Below are 22,982 nucleotides of genomic sequence, written 5' to 3'. Positions count from 1 at the left end.
GTGGAATTGATCCAGTGGTCCCCTCTGCTAAGTGGTCCGGGATCCGGCCACTTAGCAGCTGGGGCCACTGAATGCATGACTGAAAATAAGGCGTAGAAATGCACATATTGCTCAAGTAAATACCGTTTATTCTGCTAAAAGCATACACTGAGCAGAAAGAAATAATCAATACATCTCTACATGTTCATACTACGTAGTATAAGTCTGATCACTCACTGTGTCTTGACAAAAGCATATGCCTGACTATGCGATGCACTCATGGACCACAGGGAGCTTTCGTTCGTTGGACACCTCACATCTTGTATTTTCTTAGAGAAGATGACACCCATGCAGGTCGGGACACCCCCTTCCTCTTCACCGTACGTTCCGAATCTTCTTATCCTGTTTCTCTTCAAGTTCCTCCCAAGTTTCTAAAATGAAACATCTATTTAATAGTAATCAAAACATCACGGTCATCACTCATACCTGCAAACATTCGCGACGTGCAGTCCGATTGGCGTTTCCCAGTGCGTTTTGCCCCTACGCCGTTTAGGTCTTCTTGGCGTCAAAACTTTTCCGGGAAATCGACAATGTGTTGCACAGGAACCATATTGTCATCGCACTGTCTTACAAAGCCCACTAAAACACACGTAAATACTGCACAGGAGATACACCATCCTTGCGACGGCAACTGAAGACCAAACCAACTTGCTGCGACGCGGGACGCGTTCAAGTTGCAACTGCCATGGCACCTGCCACTCTCGCCTCTCTCGCCCTCCCCTCTCCCTCTCGGCTCTCGCCGTTTCAAGTTTGAATTTGTAGCCGCCGTAGCGTCTTCACATTGCATCAGCCTCTGCAGTTACCCTTTCTTTTCGTTGTCTTTCTTCTAGTTATTTAGTTTAATTTTTGTTGTTGTTTAGATGTATTTTTTACCTTTCTCTGGTACTTAATATGTTATGATATGCACCTTCAGATGAGAATATGTGCTCGAATTGGAGTTACAGGGACACAGCATATATTTGATCGCAGACGCACGCACCTGGATAAACAGCAATAAAAAGAGATCATGCATGTACTAAAATAGATCAGAGTAATAGATCAAACAAAACCAGTAGGATATATGGCAAGTGTGCAGGACAAGATGAAATCTCAAAGGGGGAAGCTGCCCAACTTCGAGTCTCAAGTGGCCATTCTGGGAACAAAATGGTACCTGTGAGGCTCCAGCTAGAACTGCTGGAACTATCTGAGCCCAAGATGGAACCCGCTTAAAGCCAGAGTGGGAACCACACACCACTTTGACACCCTTCTGGGCCAAGAATGGAACCCGCTTAAAGCCAGAGTGGGAACACTGCACCACTTTGGGACCCATCTGGGCCCAGAATGGAACCCGCTTAAAGCCAGAATGGGACCACTAACGCCACTTGGGGACCCATCTGGGACCATTCAACTGCAAATGGAACCACTTGGGGACCATTCGGGAACCAGTCCTGATTTCTGCCTGGGGAGTGAGATGACTTTCCTTCTCTTATATCTACGTCTCCCGTCTTTGTGGAGAGTATAGACGTCATCGCATTGTAAGTCTTCTAGTGCTTCTTTCCTTGTGATTTTCTGTGCTTTTTGATCACATTGAACCCCTCCAAGCCTGCCGTTAGGGGACTTGTGGCTCATTCTTCTAAGAAATATTCTTTGTCCGAGGATGAAACCAACTTTGTTACCAACCGTGAAACCAACCATCTTTGGGGTGACTTGTGTGTTTTCCACAATATTTTCTTCTTCGATTTTCTCTTCTGTTCAATTTTGAGTGATGGTAGAAGTTTTGACACCTTTGGAAACCGAGAGGGTCTCACTCATTTATGACTGGAGAGGTACAAGATCAATTTCATTATACTAGAACCATGAATGGTTTTCTTGTTATTAATGATTTCTTCTTTTTCATTCCATGACAAACTCCTTGGTAGCGCTGACACTGTCCGTGTTACTTTTTTTAATATGTTTATCATCTGATAGAGAATCATAATCTAATTTTTCTACTAATAGTTTCTTCCATTTGTAATGGTTTTATTACTGGTGGATCTGATTCTATTGACGGTTTCAATTGATTTGTTATGGTGTAGTACATAGCTGTTTGTATACGTGTTACTTTTATGTCTTCGCTTTATAAGATTCCAAAATTGTGTCCACTTGGTTTAATACTTCGATTTTTGTTGCCGTTTTCAAACACCGGCTACTTTAGCTATAGCCCACCCTGCTACACCACCTAATATACTGGTCAAACCTGTGAGTAACAGTGGGAGTAAGGGAACCAAACCTCCTCGTTGTCAATATAGAAACTTTTGTGGTTTCTTTGGCGATTTGTGCAATGTTTTATACGCTGTGTAACGAATTGTGGCTTTATAGTTCATTAAATCTTTGTCTAGTTTCGGTGACAGTTTAACATTACCATTCGATATATTCTTGCAAACTTGAGAAAGAGCTTCAATGCTGTGCGGAAGAGCCTCCCTCAACATGTTTTCCTATTCTTCTGGAGTACAGGCTGCAAGCACCTTAAGGAAAGTTAAATGGTGATGTGGCTTTTCATTTTGGTATGAAAACAAATTGTGTCTCGAGCTTGGTTATACCCATTCGCAATCTTTTATCACACTCTGTAAGTGGGTGAGGTCAATCACTTGATAACCAAATGGTTTCCCTGTTGCCTGTTCGAATGCATTAAAGGGACCGAAAAGTGAAAAATAACCCCCGTATTTTTGCCCACTGTCGTGCACAACATCATTGTTTCATAAGACACAAAAAGCATTACTTCTCAATGCGGCATATTTTTTACGTATAAATATTTTGAACATTACCGGAACATGGACGGTGCTGCCAACAAACGGCGAAAAAGATAAACTTGGGTTTCGGCGGTTTCCGGTCCAGGGCTCCCAGGGATTGGTCAATCCTTACCACATGAAAGCTAATTTTATAGAGAACAAAGTTGACGCACAGGATCTCACAGCTAAACGACATTTTAAAAATGACGCTCACTTCCATAGTTTCTATGTTAATAAAGTATTCAGCTACTTCGCCGCTGCGATCCACCGCGCCATCTGCAAGGCCGTCTAAACATCAACGCGCAACGGAACAATTCTACAGGGGAGACAACGGAAGCGGCCTACTGTTCCAAGCACGTACTGGATCATGCCCACAAGGAAGTGCATTGAAGAACTTTTCCATACCGACAACGCAGAATGCATACTTTGCATGGCGGGCGAAGACGAGGACCTCCACCACATAATGTATTCATGCCGGGCACTACTACCAACGAAACCGAAACCAGAACCGCTCCAAAGACTGCTAGGCTTTGAGAGTGACACCCCGCCATACATTATTGAAACTACAAAGAGACACCTGGAGGCTTGGGAGAAAGAATGCAAAAGAATTAACGTACTGCAAACATCAGCCACATCGGGACCAACGGGAAGTTTGGATAGCATCTCCCAAAGAAACGCAAAAGACGACTACGAAGCCGAACAGGACGACGGAGGCAAGACGAAACCAGACGACCGGATCCCGGAACGCGAGCGACGCCCCACGACGACAAACTATCTGACCTTTCGTTTTATTTCTGTTTTACATCTAGACTTCGGTCTAGTACTGCGCCTGTGGTGGTCTAGTACTGCGCCTGTGGTACTCTCGTACCTGCCCTGATTCGAAAGGGATGAGGCACACTTGAACCTGAACCTTATCGCGTTTATTGTTTACGTCGTGGGTGGTCATGTTAGTCGCGCGAAATAGTATTGGAATGGATGACATATTCGTGGCTGCTCTGTCACGTATTCAGGATACCTACATATGCCTGGTGTAGTTTTGGTGTTCGGGTATGCAAAAATCATGTTCGTTCATCTTCGTTTTCTGCCACAAGAGGAGAGAGCGCGAGAACGAATGTGGTTCGAAACACTCGGCTATTAGATGCAGCAGTCGTGTCGTGTGTGCGGAGCTTATTTTGCTGCCGATGACTACGAAGAAGATGCCGTAGACGGCGAATTGTGAAGGCGTCCGAAGCAAACTGCCGTTCAGTAACCAGTGATTTTGCTTCACCGAGGTGATGAGTTCAACACAAATCTTAGGTATGTACAGGCGTCACACATGTATAAATTATCACAAGTAGAAGAATACTTCCTGTGTGAAGAGGTGTAGTTATGACTAACGAACGCTAATTAATTTTCTAGAGATGCATCCTCTACACTCGAATGACCATTGAAACAGTGAAAGTTCATTGTCTTTTAAGTCCCACTACTGGAATTGTTCACTCTGTGTCATTGCTGCAGTGAGCCATGCAAGGTTACCACATCATATTGGTCCTAAATTTGTAGAGTTCCCCTATCTCAGACGCAACTGTCATTTTTCTTTATTGCTCTCCCGATCCTATTTTCTCAGAGATTGATGTGGTTCTCCATGCATTGCATGGGCACTGCCTTTTCTACTCATGCTTTCAGGTTCTTGTTCTGTTGAATAAATCTTCAGTTGAGAGTTTGCAGCCATCACGCTGTCTACTGTGTTTGCCCCTATCTATATTGATGTGCCATAACGGTATAGCACATCAACATGCCAATAACTGACCAACAACAATCAAACAACGTTGCCTAGTCCTACTTTTGGATGGAAACTACACGATGTGGTAACATCCACATATATAAAATTTTAGTCGACGGAGATTGGCTCTTTTTGTACAACCTTCATTGTACTTTTCTTTCGTCTCACTTAGCATGCATGAAGACAAGTTCTCATCTTCATCAAGATGACAGGTCACTGTTGGATCTGCAGCATTATTGTCCGTGTAATCTTTTAACCAACAGAGAATACAAAAGTGCACAAATGGTAAAACATAACTAGCTTGTTAAATTCAAAAGGGAGAGACGAAACTGTTTATACTTCTCTTGTTTATTTTGTTGCAGGTTTTACAACTCTATCAAGTACGTCAAAACATCAGAGGGCAGGAAGTCCTACTCTGTTTCCTAAATCCCTGGACAATAAAAAAGAGAGATATAATTTGAGTTGTGACAAAATGTTGCTTCTGCTCTTATATTATATTTCATTTAAATGTTACGATACATTTGTAGTGTACACTGAAGCCAGTTTCAATTTGCAGGGCTGTCAAAAGTACTTTACAAAAGTACATCTCAATTACAGTAACAGAGAACTTATGCTATAAATTATTTAGCCATTTTGGAGTACTATGCACACCAATGGTGCATGGTTAACTTTGAACCGAGATCAAGGGTTAATAACACTTGAAGTCAGCCCTCAAGTCCTTCTTTACAAATGTTAGTTGGTGACGTGATAATGAATCAGTTACAAGTACCCCGTTTAGCAAAACAGAGTTAATTAAGTGTTAAGTCCCAATCTTGGTTCAAACATTAATTGACATTTGGAAACGTAGTCACTAAGAAGTATACTAAAAGGTTACGAACACAGTTCAGCTGGATGACACTGATGAAAATTATCTTACTTACTCCTCACATATACAATTGAGACATGAGTATAACCTACAATACATCTATGCCCACAGGTTACTTAAACCTCCAGGAGCAAACTAGTAATATGCTGTGACAGCAAAGAAAAAGCAATGAGAAAAACTTGCAGCAAGCACGAAATGAAAATATGCTGACATCAACATTTCTACAAGTCAGCGCACTGATGGGAAAGCATCCCTAATTGCATGCATGACGAGATCGAGATCCAGTGGAGTACTTTCTATTGTATTTTCTCGGAGCACCCCATGTCCATCTTGTGAATGGCCGACAGGTGGTATAACAGAATTTCCTGCAGAAATAAGGGTTTTCCGTCCAGTTTGCCGTTCAAGTAGCGCGTAAAGACCATACGGCGCTGCCGTGTATGCTGCCATGCTCTTCGGTTTCTCGGATGTATGTAAAATACACTTGCAGTACTTCGGTGTCAATGCACAGTATTTCGAAATATTCGTTAGTTCTGTTGCAATTGTCTGTCTGCTTTTCACACGCATTCTCTACCTCTCGGCAGCAAAAACCGTAGTATCCACCCGTAGTACCCATCGGTTTGCATTTCACACATGGACACCTGCAGGACGACAAAACAGCGCTTGTTTCGGCTTACACAAGTGCTTCTCCCTGATACATGGAAATTTCACAAAGCAGTCCATGTTCACGGTACGGTGAGCTACTGCTGAGGACGAATGTGACTCTGATTAATCTCTGGACGAGGAATCTTCTGCTGCTGCGAACACACTTTCCAGCACGCTAACGCACGAACCACAGTTCTGTGTGAGCGACAGTTCTCGAATGTGAAATTCCAGCGCACTCATGTTCAAGAGGCTCGACATTCTCGACGTAGAAATTGGTCACAAATGCCGACTGCCATTTTCGTTTTCGCCGGATTAGCGCCCGGAAGTGCGCGTATTACATGCGTCCTCGACAGATGGCGCGGGGTCATGCAATTGTTGACAGACTGCCCAGTTTCCTACTAGGTCCCTGGACATGCAATTATGGAAAATTCGATTACAGAAAAACTACAGCGATTTCAGCGGAGTTCTTTGATATTTGAACTTTTGAAGGTTCAAGCTTTTCGCTGAACATAAAGTTTCGATAGGTTTATATTCACTTTTCGGTCCCTTTTGTGAAGTACGATAAGTGTGACTTCCCATAGATTTGTCGTCCTAGAAGTTCGAGTTGCGCGCGAGACCTTAAATTATTGAATAATGTTATATATGTACTGTTGTGGGATAGGGTGCGATAGTTTACATCATTACTGTATAAGTACTGACAGAGAAAAATAGCTGACGCATTCTTGTGATGTGATGCTCTCGTATAGAGACGAACCATGTCTTGCAAACATTCTTTTCAGTCATGAGATCGTCAACTATAATCAATGTTGGTATGTTCTCATCCCATATCTTTGGTAATTATTTACTAAATCAATTTTAGTGAATTCATTCTGCCAGCGGCATCGTATTTACTAATATAAAATATTTGTTCGGGGACTACATTGAATACTGTTATATTTCTCAGGATGTTACCAACTAGGTACGTTTTTCCTGACATGGAATGCCTACATACAATCATTTGCGCAGGGAGGTTGAAGGAAAACGGTCTTACTTCGGACATTGTGTCACAGAGGTAGAATTGAAAGTGATAATAAGACATAGAGAAGACTAGATTTATTATCGTCCAGTGCTTCCCCAACCATGGATTTGATAAAATTGACTTTTTGCCGACTGTTGTTTCGCCGCAAGGAGACATCAGCTTTCAGACATCAGCCTGACATCATCAGCTTTTGCTTCATAAATTTCTTGTTTCATTCGCCAATTTCTTCTCTTCAGTCGTCTCAACCTCCTCTTCCTCCTCGTGTTCCTTTCCAATACATCGACGAAAGACCTTCCACATAAGACCTTTTCAAAAGTCAGTCTGGCCACCTTCTAGCAGACGACATTCGGCCATATCTTGGGCACGCCGTACATGTGGTGCCGTGTATGGTAAGCGAGAAGTCAGTGGTCGAGAGACTTGACGAACATACCAGATGGGTTTTCCCAAAGACGTGTGGACCCTTTTTGGGAACATATAATTTCATCCGGCACGTCTGGCCGACACACGTATGGCTAGCGAGAACAGTATGCGTGTCATATACGGATTCAACTTCCATCCACGTTGCTTTGTCGACTTTCAGATACGGTACACCATATTTTTGCATGCTGTATTGTGTTTCTTATGCACATTTCAAAACCAGTCGTGTATTTTGAATGTGGGACCTTACTGTGATGCATGCTTTCGATGCTTCCTATACTATCATACTATATGTTCTATGCTTTCGCCTGCGAGGTATTTATAGTTCGCTCATTTAGAACGGCAACAGAACGCTTCTGACGATAGTTATTTGGAAAGCCATTTATCATGTGAACTTAAGCCGCCAAACACTTTGTGCACGCACCTTGTTTCCTTCGGCGTCTCTCATGCCACGCTGGCTGCAGAAGAGCACGTAACAACAGACTGACATTACAAATGCAGATGGACGAACAACTCATGAAAAGAGCGATGCTTCGATGAGAAAGCAGACCAAGTCCCTGGCGGCGCACCACAAAAGATCACCCCAGACGCGCGGTTCAAACAGAGCCGTACTATCCGTGCTGTGAGAGCCAATCTGTTCAATTCGGCCTCACCGTCATTGTGCGCGCCACGTGCTGTTCTGACTTCTTTCATCGTACGACGTTCATCATCATACGTCGTTAGTCTGGTGGATCCTCGCTTTAGCTCATTCGGCCCTTCATCACCCAAATTGCTAGGTATTATCTTTCCAGTCATTGATTCATTGTATGTATCATACCAGAGTGCTAGTAAACTGTCTATGTGTTATCCAAATGCCGTATTCCTGAATCTTATTTTGAGTTTGGCAGATAGCCAGGGACATCGGGTTCATCACCAGCGTTAACACCTTCCTTCGCCCCTTTCCCTTGGTCTATCTTGCCTCACATGGCGCAGTCGACAGGATACGGCAAGTGATTCTTCAGATTTTCCACTTCTGGTTGATACCGTATTAATTTTTTGCAAGTACTTCGACTTTGAAGTCTTATGCTTTTGACGTAGTTCGAAAGGCTTGTTCGATTTAGGCTTAGCCTCGTCATTCGAACGCATTGCATTGCATTTTTCGAACAGTTCTATCCCTTCCTAACTTCTAGTTCACTTTTTGTCACGCATTAATTGCGTCTTCAGTTTTTCGTTGCATTTGTGCATTTTTCAGTTGTTCGCAATTTCGAACGCGACGTTCGACGTTCGTTAGGTTCAGCTGCTAACACCTATCTGGAGCATGGTGCAGCATTGTTTCTGTCTCTTGGTTTTCGTTGTGTCCTAAAGACAAATATCGTCTTTTGAGTTTGTTCTTTCATGGACAGTCCAAAGGTGTTGAGACTTCTTTTGCGTCCAGCACAAGAGTTGTTTGAAGAGTGCGTCTTACGTAATCTCACACTCCCAGAGAACGCTGATCCTCGTCAAGCAGCAATTCTCATCATGGAAGACGACGAAAGGAGGAAACGTGTATCTACGAGTGCTATTCCCACCAAAGACGACAACGAGGAATACCAAACATCGGAGGAATACGAATCATCCGAAGATGAACATCAAGATGGACAAGTCTCACCAACAAACAAAACAAGTAAGAAGACACCTACCGTGAGTTCCTCTGCTCCGATCACCATCGATCAGTTAGCTGAGATTTTCAAACAGGTGGTTTCCACACCACAGAGGATAGTAACCACCCCCGACCTTAGTCAGACATTGAAGTTCTTTTATGGCCGGCCCAACGATGATTTTCGCGCATGGCTTTCATCAATTGAGGTGTTACGTATCCAGTACGGTTGGGACGATTATACCGCCTTAGCCATTGCAAAGAGTAAGCTTCGTGGTGCGGCCAAGGACTGGGACGATGGATCCGGAAGAAGTTGTGTCACATGGCAAGACTGGGTCAAAGGTTTGAAAGATCAATTTGATTATGATCCAGATCTACCAGATTGGAATCGTGATTGTGAAGCTAGAGTCCAGAAAAGTGACGAATCTATCTCATGACTACATTCATGCAAAGATCAAATTACTCTGCAAATGCCCTTATCAGCTCAGGGAACGTGACAAGATCCGTTACATCACCATGGGTCTACAGAGCGAGGCAACGAGGACCAGTCTCACTTCCCACTACATGTCTACTGGATGTGACTCTCTCACTCTGATCAAGCTGGCACGACAGATCGAACCTTCTCAGAAACACCGTGATCCAAACTGGCGTCAACAAGGAGCCAAGCCAAAGGACTACACGAAGAAGGAACATCAACGCCAGCAAGGCTTTTCGTCCACATCACAGCCTAAGTATTCATCTCGGCAAAATGGTGAGAAACATTCTCCTACTTCCACCAAAACATCGGACAAATCAAGCCAAAAATACAAAGACCCAAAGGACTACACCAAACATCAAGACAAAGACAAGAAACACAGCTACACTGCTTCAATAAGACACGACTTACCATCTAGACACCCCGTGAGACTCGTCATTGAGATTCTTGTAAACAACACACCGGTCGACGCCCTGGTTGACACGGGTGCAGACATCTCAATCTTAAGAAAACAGGAAGCAGAGCTTTAACTTTAAGCAGAGCTTTAAGCTTTAAGAGGGTATTAACATAAAACCATGGAGTGACTCAGCAATGATCGCCGTCGATAACGAGTCCATGCCGTTCGGCGAAGCCGTCGTGGAAGTGAAGTTAGCGAACACAACTGTTTCTCTTCAAGTTGCTATCGTCACTAACATCATATATCCTTTCATACTTGGTAGCGACTGGCGCACATCTGCCAAGCTTGGAATCACCGTTTGGCCTAATGGACACGTCTCCATCCAGTCACCTCCAAAGTCCCACCAGGAGAAGATCTTCAACAGCATGTTCCTAAAGAAAGACTTCCTCCAGGAACTTTCTCCATCACACGCTGAAGAATTTCAACCCATACAGGGAAGTATCTTCTACAACACAACATCCACGAATCAAGACACTTCGACAGACATCAAAACTCATTACATCCTTTACGCTTCCAACAGCGTGCAAGTAAATAACAACAAAGCCTCGACATCAACATGTTCATCAACACAACGCAAATCTCCACCAAGAAACTGTCCTTTCCCACTTCTTCCTGGCACCAACATCGTGGCATCCCAGGACGGCCCGAACATCGTGGCATCCCAGGACAAGGTGAAGATACCATCTCGTCAAGTAACATCAGTCTCCGCAAGAACAAGTTCGTCAAACAGTTTTCCGGCGAACAACAGCGTTTGTGAACGTGTTAGTGAATTCCGTAATGTTATCAACCTTCATACAACACAGCCATCACAAGTGTGTGAAAATGTCATGTTGCATAACGACGAAAAGGATGAGTCATCTGACCTCTTGCTTGTGAATACCGTACAAGTCAATGACATCATTCCTTTGGATAGGGTTGTTGTAGGAGAGTCAGATGCAAAAAGTACAGCATGCTGAAATCTTGAACTACTTGGACAAACTTAAAGACAAAGTAACCTCAGACATAAATGACACACAGCTTAAGAAACTCCATGACATCATTCTTAAGCACGCGAACGTGTTTTCTAAGCAAAAGTATGACATCGGATTTTGTCCAAAAACCGAACATTGCATCGATCTCTCTGACAGCACTCCTGTTCGCGTAAAGTCTTACCGCTACTCATGGAATGACAGAAAATTCATCAAAGAAGAAATCGACAACTGGCTTAAGTTAGGTCTTGTTCGAAAATCGGAGTCTCATTACGCTTCCCCAGTTTTCGTTGTTGACCAACCATTTCATCCGTCAACACCACGTAGACTTGTTGACTATCGGCTAAATGGGAAAACCGTCAAAAGAGTGTATAGTATGCCTCGAATTGATGATGCTGTTGACAGAGTAGGGAAAGGCAAATACTTTTCCACTATGGACATAAAGAAAGGTTACCTAAACATCAAAATAAGGGAATCTGACTAACATAAGACAGCTTTCATTACACCTGACGGTCTTTACGAATTCGTTCGAATGCCCTTTGGTCCAACTGGTGCTCCCGCCACTTGGCAAGCAGTAATGGATAAAGCTTTTCATTCCCTCAAGTGGAAGGACGTTGTAATCGTCTATTTCGATGACATCTGTATCTACACTTCCACCATAGACGAACATCTCGATGTTCTTGACCAATCTATGTCCATACTGGAAAATTATGGTTTCAAAATCGAGATCAATAAGTGTCAGTTCATTCAGACCCATATAAAGTTTCTGGGTTACATTGTATCTCATGAGGGTAAACTGCCAGATCCGGAGAGGTCAGCTGCTGTTGACAAATACCCCGATACATTGAACACAATACAAGACGTAAAGATATTTTTGGGCTTTGCTTCTTATACTTTCGCAAATTCATCAAAGGTTTTGCTGAAATTGCGCGACCTCTATCACTCCTCTTGCGAAACAAGCAACAGTCCAAAAGCACTGGCAAAACGAACATTACGTCAGAGTGGACACCTACACACACTGAGGCTGTACGTAACCTCAAGTCTCTTTTAAAATATCCACCTATTTTGGCTCATTTTGATCCAGACAGAGAAACTCATGTCTATGTTGACGCTTCAGCGAAACATCTAGGAGCGTTCATCTCACAGAAACACGATGGAAAAGAGTATGTTGTTGAGTATGCCAGCGGAGCAGCCAACACAACAGAGGAGAAACTGCATTCAAACATGCTCGAATGCATTGCTCTTCATTGGGCACTCACAGACAAATTTCGTATTTATGTGTACGGGTTGCCTATCGTCCATGTTTGGACAGACAACTACAGTGTCTCCTTAATGACCAATGCACAGCAAATCAATAGAAAATTTGCTGCATGGTTCTCGACCTTCAAGAACTTCCTCTGAATATACACCATCGTTCGGGGAAAACCAATGTTGTCGCTGATGCTCTATCACGCATCCCACAACCTTTGGCTGCGTCACTAATTTTCACTGCCGAGAATTCTCATCTCTCCAATCACCAACAGTCAGATCCGTCGTTATTAGAGATTTTTGAAGTCCTCAAAAATCATTCTCAATATTTCTTCTCGCAAAGCTGAGAACATGCGGAATACATTCATGTTGTCAAATGGCATACTCTGCCACAAAACCACTCAACAAAACGGACTAGCAAAAACAAGGATTGTCGTACCAGAATCTCTTAGGAAAGAGATATTGCTTAAGTTTCATGATAAACGTGGTCACATGGACAAATTCAAGACCAAAAGCAGTATTCTGAGTAAATACTGGTGGTCGTCCATTAATAAGGACGTCAAAGAGTACGTCCAGGGTTGTTACATTTGTCAGCGCTTCAACAGACAAACATCGAAGCCCGTGGGATAGTTACATCCTCGACCAATTCCCACACAACCTTTCACCACCATATCCCTCGATCACATTGGTCCACTTCCGGAAACAGGAATGGAAACAAGTACATCATTGTATGTGTTGACCACACTACACGCTTTGTAGTAACACAGGCTGTGAAATCAACAGCATCGTCACATATCATACAGTTCATTAAGGAAAAGATCAACACAACTTTTGGAATTCCTATGACAATTGTTTCTGACCAAGGTTCAGGTTTCATGAGCCAGAACATGGAAAAATTCCTAACCACAACAGGAATTGAACACACAACTTGTCCTTATTTCCATCAGGCAAATGGTCTCGTGGAAAGATCTGTAGCCACCATAAAGAATATTCTAAAAAAATATTGGTTTGAGAATCCTTCAAAATGGGACCAATACATCGCAAACACCACTTCTTTCATAAACACTTCAAGACAAGGTTCTACTAGATTTTCACCACATTTCCTTCTCTTTGGATTTGAACCTCGTATTGAAAACGAGATTCAGGTTGGTGTAATCGTTGACGACATGTCGCGACTTCAGAGCATTGAAATGCTACACGAAATACGTGCAGAAGCACGCGAAAACCTAGAAAACGCTCTATCCTCTCAGAAGAGACGTTACGACTACGGTCGAAACCCATCTCAGTTTTCTGTGGGTGACTTAGTTTGGATAGAATCCTTTTCAACTTCACCTTTTGATCCCAAGTACAAGGACAAGGTATTCAAAGTTATTTCTACTCATCCCCATGACATTTTTACTGTTCAAAGTCTGGATGAAGGAATAACAAAAACAGTTCATGTTTCAAAAATGAAACTGTTCAAGGATCAGCCAGATTGGGTTAACATTATTACATTGGGGGGTAACATTACGTTTCATGATATAGACAGTGACGAGAATGTCTCTGTTCATCAAGACAGTTCTTCCGAACCCGAAGAAACACTTAGTCCACCTTACACGACAAGGTATGGACGCGTCACCAAACAAAGGGTACTATTACATGCGTACGACCTCGTTTGACTTTGTTTCAAAGTACACACATTCCATAGGGACGCCTTGGTGAATGTCGTTCATTCATGGACAGGGTACGCTCTGGTCCATAAATGACTTTGTACTACATTGCTTTAAATGTATCCAGTGTCTGCAATATGAATTTTTTGCGGTCATTTTTCCTTTGCTTTTCACTTTGGGTTACTTCCACATTTCTTAGTTACTCACGCACACAGCCACACTCAAACACACGCTTACATTGTTGCTGTTTAGCATTTCCCTTCTACTGACCTCTTCAGATCAACTTTCTGCATTTCGAATTTAGTGTCTTAGTTTCGAATTTAGTCACTTCTTCGCACTAGTTCTCTTCATTTTCATATCACTGCATGTACTTTGTATGTACTGCATGTCACAATGCTATTCATGCTATGCTGTGCTATGTCATGTACTACGAACTTTGAACTACGAACTTGAAGTAGAACTTGAGTGTTAACAAATTCACAATGTGTTTAGAATCAGGAGATTCTACTACTTCCTTTGAGGGTGGATTATTAAACTCTCTTAAATCTAGGTTGTTCTGCATTTCAGGACAAAAGATGCTGCATGCTTCTGCCAAGGGCCCTGGCATGAATCATGTTCTCTTTTGTTTTTTTATCCTGTTTCAGAACAGCTTCGATTTTAAACTGTTAAATTTCTGCATTACCGCTATTGTAGCGTTTCATTTTTCCTCACTGTAATAACGAAATCAGGACATTTCATTTTTTGTTAGAGGTGGGCGTGTGAGAGCCAATCTGTTCAATTCGGCCTCACCGTCATTGTCATAAGCCAGCAGTGGCGCCGCTACATGCTTATAAGCGCGCGCCACGTGCTGTTCTGACTTCTTTCATCGTACGACGTTCATCATCATACCTCGTTAGTCTGTTGGATCCTCGCTTTAGCTCATTCGGCCCTTCATCACCCAAATTGCTAGGTATTATGTTTCCAGTCATTGATTCATTGTATGTATCACACCAGAGTGCTAGTAAACTGTCTATGTGTTATCCCAATGCCGTATTCCTGAATCTTATTTTGAGTTCGCCCCTTTCCCTTGGTCTATCTTGCCTCACAGTGCGCGGGCAACGCTTCCATCCTTGCCCAAAATATGGCGGACGCGCGCTGCCAGAGCGTACTTGGCTCGCCTTAAACTAGATGGCGCTGACTTATGAAAACCCTCTGCCGGTATGAAAGCTGCCGGTTTGGGGAATGAAAAGGAAAATGAGATGACCTTGTTCGACATATAATAAATGGAAAAGAGTGGAGAGGAGGTTGTATGATAATGAGGACTCACCACATTTAAAAGTGAAAGTTTCTTCCTGCCATCTCACCTCAAAGATGTCCGACCATAGTGGTAAGTTTTTGCTTTGCAGTGTAGTTCTTTTTCTCATGAATGTTGTCTTTCTCAGTATTTAGCACTGGTCCCGTATTTCTTTTTTTTTTTTTTTGAGGACGATAAGGAATTATAGTGAATGTGAAAAGTGTTTAAATTTTATTTCTTGTTTCAGCTCCAGAGTCACCTCCTCCTAGATGTATGTAATACCGAAATTTGATTAATTTGTACATTAATATATGAGTTCCGTTTCAGATGACTGCGGGATCAAGTGATTGGACTTGTATGTACTAACATATGACTATGTTTAGTTATTATTAATTACTGTATCTTTTTCAGCTAATACACAGGTACCACCGCCGGTCCCAGAACGTGAGTAAAAGTTATAGGACTCGATATGGTTGAAGATATTAAATGTACCCTTTTCAGACTATCCGATGCCGCCTCCGCCATGTATGTATTATTGAAAGTAGAATATGATATTAAATGAGATTCTATTTCAGATTATTCCCATTATTATTCGGATTATTCAGATTCGTGTCCCATGCCATCACACTGTAAGCATTCCTATAATGCAAGTATGATTGTTGATATTAAATGCGAGTATCTTTTTCAGATTATCCAATGTGGCCTCAGTATTGTATGTATTATTGAAAGTAGAATATGATATTAAATGAGATTCTATTTCAGATTATTGGGGTCCCATGCCGTCACACTGTAAGTGTTGCTACAACGTAAATATGATTGATAATATTCAATGTGAGTATCTTTTTCAGATCCGACACCAACATTATATTGTATGTATTATTGAATGCGAATGTAGTTTCATATAATAATGTCATCTTTCAGGTCGTTGCTGCGGGGCTGCGTAAGTGAACAATTGGTAAGCAATGTGATGAATGTTGATGTTATGTTTTGTTTTGGAATCAGATGACTGGGTTTGCTAGATTATATATTAATAGTGAATAAAATATGTATATTCTAAGTCTGTGCTGTCGTGTGTTTTGTTTCTTCTGTTTCAAGTCGTGAAGGTTTTTCGGCTGGGTGTTTCTCCTTGACCTGGTTGGCATCACAACTCTCAGCACTACAACCCGTTCACAGCACAGGATTACAATTGGCAATATAATTGGCTTTAATAAATATATTTCAATTGGTACTTTTTGTGTATGACTCCTCTTTGCATGTATATGCATGTTATAAGCGCGCAGACAGCCCTCCTCACACGCGCGGCGGGCCGCGCGCGGGAAAAAGTTCGCGAGTGAACATGAAAGAACTGATGTCCTGAGGCTGGAACAACATAGAAGGGACAAATACAATTTGCCTCAATTTGCCTAAGAAATTAGCGAATTAACGTTGAGTTCTTAGGAAAATTGAGGCTTTGTATGTATCTGTCCCTTCTATGTTGTTCCAGCCTCAGGGCATCAGTTCTTTCATGTTCATTAGTTGCCGCCTACGTCGATCCCGTCGTATGAATGTGTGTGTGAGTGAGCAGAAATGTAAGAGCGAAACGAGGATGAGTGAGACAGAGTGGCCGGTTTGTTCCTTCAGATGACGCACCCTGGAAGTCGCTGCGAAGGCGTGTTAGCTTAGCTCAATTGGTAGAGCCCTGGACCGTCAATCCAGAAGATGTGGGTTCGAGTCCTACAGCTGGCTAACCTTTTCAGTGACTTTCATCTTTCGCCGCGAGTGAAGACGGCCCGAGTATCAATAAACACGCCTAGGATTCTCATCCCCGACAATACGACACCTAATAGCACTACTCACGTTTACTCAAAACCTGCACAAACAATGACGTTGTTTCAAGTGAAATGTTCACTGTTTTGAATATTATCAGCAGGGGGATACATCAACACCAAAGTTTCAGTTTGCATGCCGCTGCATACGACAGTCCCTTTAAAGAGGGCCGTGACCGTGATAGGCGGCCTAACCGTTTGTAAATAACGTGCTTCCCGTGGTTGTGCGTCGTCTTGGACGTCTTTCGACCACGGTAATTAGTTCTATCCCATAATCTGGCAGTAAAACGGGAGCAGTGTTGTACATGAGGCCTCGTATTGTTCACCACTTCCAAAGATGTGATATCGACCCCGCGTTAAGACGCACTCAGCCGATGCGATGGACTCAAACTAAGGAGAAATCAGCTAAGATGTTGTCGAAGAAGAACCGTGCAGTTTACGCTGACAAAAAATACGTTCATCCCTTGGCTTTATGCCGACTGGAATATGTCGACAAGCACTAAAACGACATATACAAACAAAGTCACACGACCGCAAAATGACGTTTTCTTTGACGTGTGTGTTTGACGTGTGTCCAGGATAAGATGACGGTTTTGTGAAAGCACCCGCTTGAGGGTTGTCACAAGAATGGCGCCTGTGAGCTTAATGCACTCATCTCATGAGACACTAGTTCGAAAACGACAATGGAAGGTGGGCCCAATGTACCGCTTTCCAAACCATTTTTCTGAGCTGTACATTGTAACTCCCTTCTGAGCCCAAGTACTGTAATGTTCATCTCTAAAGTCGTTTTGTCATTTTACCGTTTATATTTGGTTATTATTCCAAGTCCACTTCAAGGTGTATTGTATTTATCTCATGACTTGCGGTGGTGGTGGGGTGATGGAACGGCTTGCCGTAGTGCTGCGTGAATTGCCCTGGTCTACTCCCTCATTTAGCACAAATAAAAAAAACTTCACATTGCCTCATATTCTGCTCTGTACTTTAAAATAACGTAGGACTGGTCGCGCAGAGGTTCTTTTTAATAGGATTATTCTAGCTATCATGAGCTTGTTAATCACTATGTAAGATTCGAGCGGTGAATAGCCTCAGGTCATCCTCATTTTTAACCGTGTCTGTGTGCCATGTTGCCCCCTTCTATACATGAGTCACTATTGATAACCATACTAATAAATAAAATAAATGTGTCTTTACTTCGCTTCCCTATCAACAACAGTAATCCTAAGACCCCTTACGTGTATTTATTATCAGCCATATTTTAAACATAAGCTGTTTGCTTCAAGAACTCCTTCGAACAATTACTTATTCTACTCGGTCGTCTATTAAACGTACGTTCCGTATATTGTATGCTGTGGTGTATACCTGTACAGTATAACGGCTTCCCTCATCGGAGCTTACGTCGTCTCGTACTATTTGTCCGTAGTTTCAGTTGTTTCTACAGTAGTAAGATCCCGCTCGTCATCAGCGGGTTCAGTCGCCTCGTAATATTTGTCTGTAGTTTCTCTTGATTCTATAGTAGTAGGAAAGCGTTCGTCATCGGCAGGTTCAGTCGTCTCATAATATTTTTGCGTAGTGTCTCTTGTCTCTACAGTAGTAGGAACCCGGTCGCCAGCGGCGGCTTCAGTCGTCTCGTAAAATTTGCCCGTAGGATGCGGAAGCTGGTTCACGCAGTTTCCGTTGTAGCACACACCGTGGCCGGCGAACGCCAACACTTGCTGAAAAGAAAGAACCATATGTCCTATAACGTGTGCAAAGAAAATGTAACAGTTGAGACATGACGCTATGATAGATGATCGGAGTGATACTCAGTTTCTATGGGGCTCTTGCAGTAACCTAGTTGAGAGCAGAGCGTCGAACCTAAACCTTTTTCAGTTTGTTTCGGATTCGGATCGGATACAAAGGTTTGGTTCTGGTTCAGCTCTGGAGTTCACGTATAGCGGTTCGATAAACCCGTTCAGAGGCTGTAAACCCATTTGGAACCGGTTCGAGGTTCTAATATGCTGCAAAATTATATGTAGCCACTAAAAATGATACAAGATCGTTTACTTACGTTTTTTATGCATTTATTTCTGCAATCTAGGCAGGCAGACCGCTCGAATCCCCACATCGCCCCCCATCTCACACCAACCCGAACCGAACCGGTATCCCGAACCGGTAACCGAAGTTTTTAGATCTGTTCGGTTCCAGATCAGGTCCAAGATGGCGCGAGTAATTATGGTTCAGGTCCGGTTAATTCCAGCTAAAAATAACAGTTAATTCCGGTTTTCGTTTCGGTTTGGTTCGACGTTCTGGTTGAGAGTCTGTTACGTAGAGACATAGACACAAATAAAATGCAAGAATAAGGGCTTACAGAGACAAGAAGTACCCTTGGCACTGTCCAATCGGAGGGGGTCGCCCCATAGGATTCCCCAAGTTTCTTTTTTCCTTTTTTTTTACTTCGCTAAGTCAATTTAAGGTTAATTACTTCTTTTTTTTCTTCTTCGAATAGTGTTCTGTTATTCTTCCCCCTTGGTGTTGCATTAGACTAATGGCAGTTGTCTAAATTTAAATTCGTTTTTTTCTCTCTCTTTCTATTACTGTTCCTAGATATAAGTTATTACATTACCTTTCTCTCTTTTCACATTTCTATTTATTTATTTCTCTTAACTGGCTCTCTTCTCCTCTCTCTGTTCTTTCCTTTTGTTTCAGTCTTTCTTGCTCTTCTCCCGGTTACCCTTGTAAGTCCGTTGAATGGCACAGGATAACATGGCTCATCTCCACCAATACTCCGTCAGTCTCTAGCTATAGCACCTAGCTATAGTATAGCTAGCATCCTCGAACCTGCGTGTCTTAAACGGGAAGGAGCGTGCTGCCATGTCGGATGACCGCACGATGATACACGCACGTGTGTTCTAGAACAAACTCTACGCTCTTGTGATTTCAGATTTTGTATTAGCTGTAATTTAAACGAAGTGTGATATTCTTGTTTGTTTGTTTGTTTGTGCTTTTCTAGAAATGCCAACCTTGAAACGCTAACTCGTGACTCCCCGAATTCGGACGTTTATTTTTGTACATAAGCGGGGAAAAATCAGATTTCCCATTCGAAATGGATATTCACACCTGCCGAGTTTTCGTAAAAAATGAGTATTGTACACCACCAATCGTACACATAATTTCATTTCTCTGGCGACATAAAGCAACGCAGTACCACTCTTCAGTGTGAACGTTAACATCAATGCGAAACCATTCCCTGATGCAGTGCCGCTTTCCAGTACGGATACAGGATGATGACGTTATATTGCGTAATACGTATGATAGTATATTTCCCCCGTGTGCTGTACGCGTGCTACAGTCGATGCACTGTTGCTGTGGCATACACCAATACATTTCACTTACTTTTCCATGCGCCCGAAACTGCGATACTTAAAGATTTGTTTACGGAGTGTAAAATACATTATTGTTCATCATTTGGGTCTGGCAATATCCGTGAGTGATACATCTAGAGTAATCATTGTCCTAGTAGGCAGAATCTGAGCCCGATGAATAGCACGAGCACAAGGCTGTACGAAAATATGTGTGCAACGTTATTACATAATAGCGGCTTTTGAAATTGGGAACCTTGAGAATTACGCTTCTTCTGGGAAGATGGTTTCGATTTCGATGTACGTATATAATACAAAATAAATTTATTTCGTCTCTTTTCTCTTGGTATACAGCATCAAGTTTCCGTGCTCACTGGCATTGCATGGAAAACAATTATAGCTCCCGATCGCTATAATCATCACGCATATCATCAAGCAAAGTATGCCTAAAACGACAACAATAATTTGAGTAGACATATTACTTTTCTTTAGTATGCAGCTGTTCGAGGTGTTGCAGTACTCATAGACGTATCGTACTCACAAGACAGGGCGTTCCGTCATCTTCGTATTCGTACTGATTCCGAGTCCACAGGCAGCGGTACTTGCAAGACAGCACACGTCCACTAACTTTCTGCATGAAGTAGGCAGAATGGGAAATATATACAGTGATCCTCAACAAGTCAATTATGAGCCTGTCTGCACATATCAAAGTGGCCCTGAACCTTACGATTTGATTAAGTAATTACGCACGGAGTTTGAGAGTGACTGTCTAGTCTCTCACCACCAGTAGCATACTGCGCGAATCCCCACTACGTGCTCATTTTGTTCTTCCCATTACTTCCCCTGGTGCACGTTCCCAATCACTAGATTTCTTCAGCAATCTGCAGTACTTAATTACTTGTAGTTAAACTACTGGCTAAACTATCGTATGGTAGTTAAAGTAGTTACTTTAAAAATGGTACGGTAGTTACAACTACTAGTTAAACTTATTTTTTGTAGTTTGCTACAAAAAATAAGTAATTATAAAATTAGGTTACAGGTTAAATTAGGTTAGGTTAAATTACGTTATTAGCGACAACTATGAGAATTTCTTCATCTTGCGCGTCACACGCATGCACAAAATATCTGCACTGTGCGTCTGACGCATGCAGCAAAAGCTCATTCAACAGTGTCATTCCGGGAGAGAATTGCGTAACGCACTGATATGCTCAATAACAACAACTACTTTATTTTTGGCTTTGGAGAGTGGGGAAGTTCATCGCCACAGGCGATACTCTACCCCATTGTACCTTTGTGTGTACCATTGTGTGAACCCACGGGGAAATGATGCGTTCTTTTTGCCTTCCTGTTGCGAGTTACTGGGAGTAATGTACATTGTACAGGACATAATGGCAGGGTTAACGGCGGTACGTGAATTTTCCTGAGTAAAAATTGTATTTGGGCCCTTGTTCTGGCATTGGGAGAAGTACTTCAATGATTATGGTTGCAGAGTAATGCAGGCTTAATTTTTACTCCTGCTTGTTGCCGAGACCAGCCAACTTAAACGAAGACACGCCAACTTTGATCGTCGTGTAGACTCCAAAAAAGTAATACGCACCACTAGTGTCGACAAAATGTTTCTCTTGCACTTTTCCCTGTCTTGGGCTGTGGGGAGAGACAAATAGTTTTCTGATTACCAAAGTAGACCAGCATGTTGGATCGGTGCATGCGAAAAGGAATCACTTGTTAGGAATCTATTGCATATGCCTCATGCTACCTCATAGCGGCTATGAACATAATCTTAATTTTTATCAAATTTCTACGATATTATTATACCTACATGAGCACTTGCAGTGGGTACGCTAATGTGATGCGCAAGGCTTGGATGCGTTAAGAACGTTGCTTTAGGATAGGTTAAATTAGGCTACGATCATGGTTGTCTCACGACGTAAAGACACGAATTATAAAAAAGTTAGGTTACGTTAAGTGTAGTAAGAAGTAATTTGATGGGAATAAGGTATGGTGACGTTGCCACTTGCAGTAGACAACAATAAATCACTCATACGTGAGAGCTAATACGTATCTACAAAGGCATGTAGAAGAAACTGAACGCTACAAATTAAAACTTGCATGAAGCCGGGGTATCTATAAGAATTCTTATACGGATTCTCTAGTTCAGCGCTTCGCATATTTCTGGCGTTGAAACATTTTGGAAGCATTACCGTCAGCTTAGGCGAGTTAAATGATATTTATGTTAACAGAATCTGACATGAGATAATCGTGGAATATTCCCACAGGTGGTATGCCTCTTCAGCACGACATAGAGTAGTTAAATTTTGCTCACCAATCACAAGGCAGGCGTTCAGCAGAAGGATACCAACAAGGTATGTCTTCATCTTGATCAGTGTAATTGGAACGCATTTGCTTCCACACACAATATATAGGCACCATGTACTGTCACATGCCACGGGTGACATCGTATCTTGAGGCCCTATCGGGCATCGTCGCTATCTGTTAAATATATTTGTGCCTTTCGATGATATTTTTGCTCCAAGACATGAATCATGGAAGATGGCCCAACTAACAATAGCATTGTCTACACACATGGAAAATATGTACAGCTGGTGTTGAAACAGTTTCCATTGTTTCCGATAACTCCCGAGACCACTAAAAGACCACAAAGGC

At 42.4% G+C, this 22,982-nt stretch overlaps 2 protein-coding genes, 1 long non-coding RNA gene and 1 other non-coding gene across 4 annotated transcripts; 3 read left to right on the top strand and 1 right to left on the bottom strand.

Annotated features, from left to right (window-relative positions):
• Nucleotides 1-9,082: 9,082 nt before the first annotated feature.
• On the top strand, nucleotides 9,083-10,148 carry LOC135373493 (uncharacterized). Its single transcript, XM_064606673.1, has 2 exons — nucleotides 9,083-9,132; nucleotides 9,589-10,148. The coding sequence occupies exons 1-2, from the start codon at nucleotides 9,091-9,093 to the stop codon at nucleotides 10,108-10,110; spliced, it is 564 nt and encodes a 187-aa protein (XP_064462743.1). The 5' UTR covers nucleotides 9,083-9,090; the 3' UTR covers nucleotides 10,111-10,148.
• A 4,190-nt stretch (nucleotides 10,149-14,338) lies between these two features.
• Nucleotides 14,339-15,701, top strand: LOC135373492 (uncharacterized). Its single transcript, XR_010416491.1, has 4 exons — nucleotides 14,339-15,268; nucleotides 15,423-15,446; nucleotides 15,503-15,530; nucleotides 15,587-15,701. It is a non-coding gene; the product is annotated as an uncharacterized LOC135373492 (long non-coding RNA).
• A 1,126-nt stretch (nucleotides 15,702-16,827) lies between these two features.
• Trnad-guc (transfer RNA aspartic acid (anticodon GUC)) lies at nucleotides 16,828-16,900 on the top strand. Its single transcript has one exon. It is a non-coding gene; the product is annotated as a tRNA-Asp (tRNA).
• Nucleotides 16,901-18,203: 1,303 nt separating this feature from the next.
• LOC135373491 (uncharacterized) lies at nucleotides 18,204-22,757 on the bottom strand. Its single transcript, XM_064606672.1, has 4 exons — nucleotides 22,642-22,757; nucleotides 21,916-21,962; nucleotides 20,860-20,949; nucleotides 18,204-18,692 (listed from the first exon to the last, which is right to left on the bottom strand). Exons 1-4 carry the CDS (start codon nucleotides 22,691-22,693, stop codon nucleotides 18,387-18,389), a joined length of 495 nt encoding a protein of 164 aa, XP_064462742.1. The 5' UTR covers nucleotides 22,694-22,757; the 3' UTR covers nucleotides 18,204-18,386.
• Between the last annotated feature and the right edge of the window lie 225 nt (nucleotides 22,758-22,982).

Source organism: Ornithodoros turicata, unplaced genomic scaffold (genome assembly GCF_037126465.1).
Source record: "Ornithodoros turicata isolate Travis unplaced genomic scaffold, ASM3712646v1 Chromosome25, whole genome shotgun sequence".
Classification (NCBI taxonomy): domain Eukaryota; kingdom Metazoa; phylum Arthropoda; class Arachnida; order Ixodida; family Argasidae; genus Ornithodoros; species Ornithodoros turicata.
The sequence above is the reverse complement of the archived record's forward strand: the minus strand, read 5'-3'. Positions and strand labels throughout refer to the sequence as shown.

What these genes read in the sequence shown, in the direction of transcription:
- LOC135373491 (XM_064606672.1), bottom strand. Translation starts at nt 22,693, where the DNA reads ATGAAGACATACCTTGTTGGTATCCTTCTGCTGAACGCCTGCCTTGTG. An exon ending in GAACGCCTGCCTTGTGATTG is followed by an intron (nt 21,963 to 22,641) that starts GTGAGCAAAATT and finishes CTCTCCCCACAG; the next exon opens with CCCAAGACAGGGAAAAGTGC. An exon ending in ATGACGGAACGCCCTGTCTT is followed by an intron (nt 18,693 to 20,859) that starts GTGAGTACGATA and finishes CTTTCTTTTCAG; the next exon opens with CAAGTGTTGGCGTTCGCCGG.
- LOC135373493 (XM_064606673.1), top strand. Translation starts at nt 9,091, where the DNA reads ATGAACATCAAGATGGACAAGTCTCACCAACAAACAAAACAA. An exon ending in CTCACCAACAAACAAAACAA is followed by an intron (nt 9,133 to 9,588) that starts GTAAGAAGACAC and finishes TGCCCTTATCAG; the next exon opens with CTCAGGGAACGTGACAAGAT.